This window comes from Chiloscyllium plagiosum, unplaced genomic scaffold (assembly GCF_037043375.1).
Source record: "Chiloscyllium plagiosum isolate Xiang-an unplaced genomic scaffold, Cpla_swu_hap1 HiC_scaffold_16, whole genome shotgun sequence".
Taxonomy (NCBI): Eukaryota; Metazoa; Chordata; class Chondrichthyes; order Orectolobiformes; family Hemiscylliidae; genus Chiloscyllium; species Chiloscyllium plagiosum.
In genome coordinates, this window is record NW_028270154.1 from 65,408,325 (window position 1) to 65,410,704 (window position 2,380).

Genomic DNA, 2,380 nt, shown 5'->3' on the forward strand with positions numbered 1-2,380 from the left:
ATTTCTAGAGAAAAAGTATGAGAGATAAGTTGAGAAATATTTAAAAGCAGAGGAAGATACAAGACTATGGAAAAGGGATCAGATTAGTTTTAGACTGCTTCAAAGATTCAATGCTGCCAATTGATGACAAACAGCTTCTTGTGTGTTCTAAATATTGACAGTTTGTAGCCAGAAAATAATGCAATCAACAGCCAACAAATTAAGTCCTTTTAATGTAGTAAATAATCTTGAAAATATTTTCAAAGTACTCACAAATTCAGGAGCCAAATTAAAGGAGATGTCAAACACTTGGACAGAGAGGAAAGAATTCAATAGACAGGCTAAGCAGTTTTTCCCTGAAATAAAAAGACCAGTTCCACACAACAAAAAAGTTGTTTCACACAATTTCAAACCAAATCTATCAGACACTCCCTTGAGTATTTTTAACATAGCATTACAATGTAACACAAGATACAGTGTGCTTTTTAAAATTGAGAATAAATCCATTTTATAAGACAAATTAATATTTATTCTGAATGTCCAATTTAAAGCTTTAAGCACATAATGAAGAGAGATCAAAACAATGATCAAAGTTATTTCACAAAATGGATGAAAGTTTAACAGAAAGGAAATTATAATTATAACTAATGCTCTTTTTCTTGCAAAATGACCCATATTTATAGAAGAAACATCACCAAATATTTTGAACCACATTGGTGTTATTGCTTTGCTCTTTAAAACCACCTACAGCACTGGGACACTTTCACCAATATCAACACCCCATTGTTTAATAAAACACAAGTTTTCAATAGATGAAAAAAAAAAGTTCTTTATTGTAGTCAAAACATATCGAACAGCTTTATGCAACAATCATGTTGCTGCCCACGGATTTTGCTCATTTGGCTAAATGGGGAGATAGTCTTAACGTGACAGTGTTGCAAGATGTGTATTCTGTCTGGTGCTGTCTGACAAGTTGTTATTTTGGCAATTGTTGGCCAAAACCTTACAGCCAATTACCATGTAGAAAGCTTGCCGGAAAGATCGATTGAAGAAAGCATATAACAAAGGATTGAGAGTTGAATTAACATAACCCAACCATAAAAAAACTTCAAGAAGAACATGGTGTGCTGGGTATCCAAGCAAAGGGTTGATTATATTCATAGTAAAGAATGGCAACCAGCAGATCAGGAAACATCCCATGATGATGCCAAGAGTTTTAGCTGCTTTCCTTTCTTTCTCCATGGAAGAATTTTGGAACCTCGTCAAAGTGCTTCTTCCCTGTATCCCATTTTCAATGCTATATATCTGTCTGACTTGGAGCCTTGCTACTTGGAAAATTTTTCCATATGCCACTAGCATCACCAACATGGGAAAGTAGAAGGCAATTACTGAAGCAGAGACAGCATAAGGAATATTGACCATAAACACACAACTTTGTGGATCGAGGGGTTGTAGAATGGCCTCCAAACCCCTCAAATGGACATCTAGGAACAAGGGCACAAACGACACCAAAGCAGGAACAAACCAACAAATCAGAAGGAGGATGGTCACTCTTTTCTGAGACATCCTGAACCGATATTTCAGGGGGTAACACACGGCATAGAATCGATCGAAGGCAATGCAGCTGACGTTCATGATGGAAGAGGTGCACAGCATTACATCCATGATCGTGTGGATTTTGCAAAACGTTTTTCCAAAATACCATCCAAAGACCAGTTTGCTCATACTAAAAGGCATTACAATAATGCCAACGAGGAAATCTGCAACAGCCAGGGAGACTATAAAAGCGTTAGTTGGAGTCCGCAGTTTGGTGAAGTAGGCGATTGAAGCAATTACCAAAAGGTTTCCAAAGATAGTTCCAGCTATGATCATGGTGAGAATACTGAAGACAACAATCTGATTTATGACTTGCCATGTTGCAGTTGATTCTTTTCCTGACAAGTTAGAGTGTGATGTCCAGTTATCAAACTGTGTAGTGATCATCTTCTGTGACGATGTGCTGATAATAATCGCCAAGAACGTGATACACTCACCAAGACAAGCTCGAGTTGTAATGATTCATTCTACAGATTTTACCACTACCTTGCCGACTGCACTGAATATTTCTAGTCATTAATTCTTGCTAACATTCGTTTTTTTAAAATCTTCTTCCGTATAGATATTGAATATAGGATCTAGGAATATAGCAAACAGATAAACTAATACGCGCTTCTTTCCTCCAAAGGTCAGCTGATGTGTTTGCTCCTCATCCATCACCGCCCGCTAGCAGATAAGCTCCGCTGTAAATCATTAACCTTAGTGACAATTATTTATCTCTCATTTGTATCTTGTACAACTGTGTATTGAAGATACTAAACGGTTGTTCAATATTATCCTTGCTGAGTAAATGGGATATTGAGAT

At 36.8% G+C, this 2,380-nt stretch overlaps 1 protein-coding gene across 1 annotated transcript; it reads right to left on the reverse strand.

The window, feature by feature from the left end:
* Positions 1–788: 788 nt before the first annotated feature.
* On the reverse strand, positions 789–2,111 carry LOC122556760 (5-hydroxytryptamine receptor 4-like). Its single transcript, XM_043703886.2, has one exon. It carries the CDS (start codon positions 1,960–1,962, stop codon positions 901–903), a length of 1,062 nt encoding a protein of 353 aa, XP_043559821.1. The 5' UTR covers positions 1,963–2,111; the 3' UTR covers positions 789–900.
* Positions 2,112–2,380: the final 269 nt, after the last annotated feature.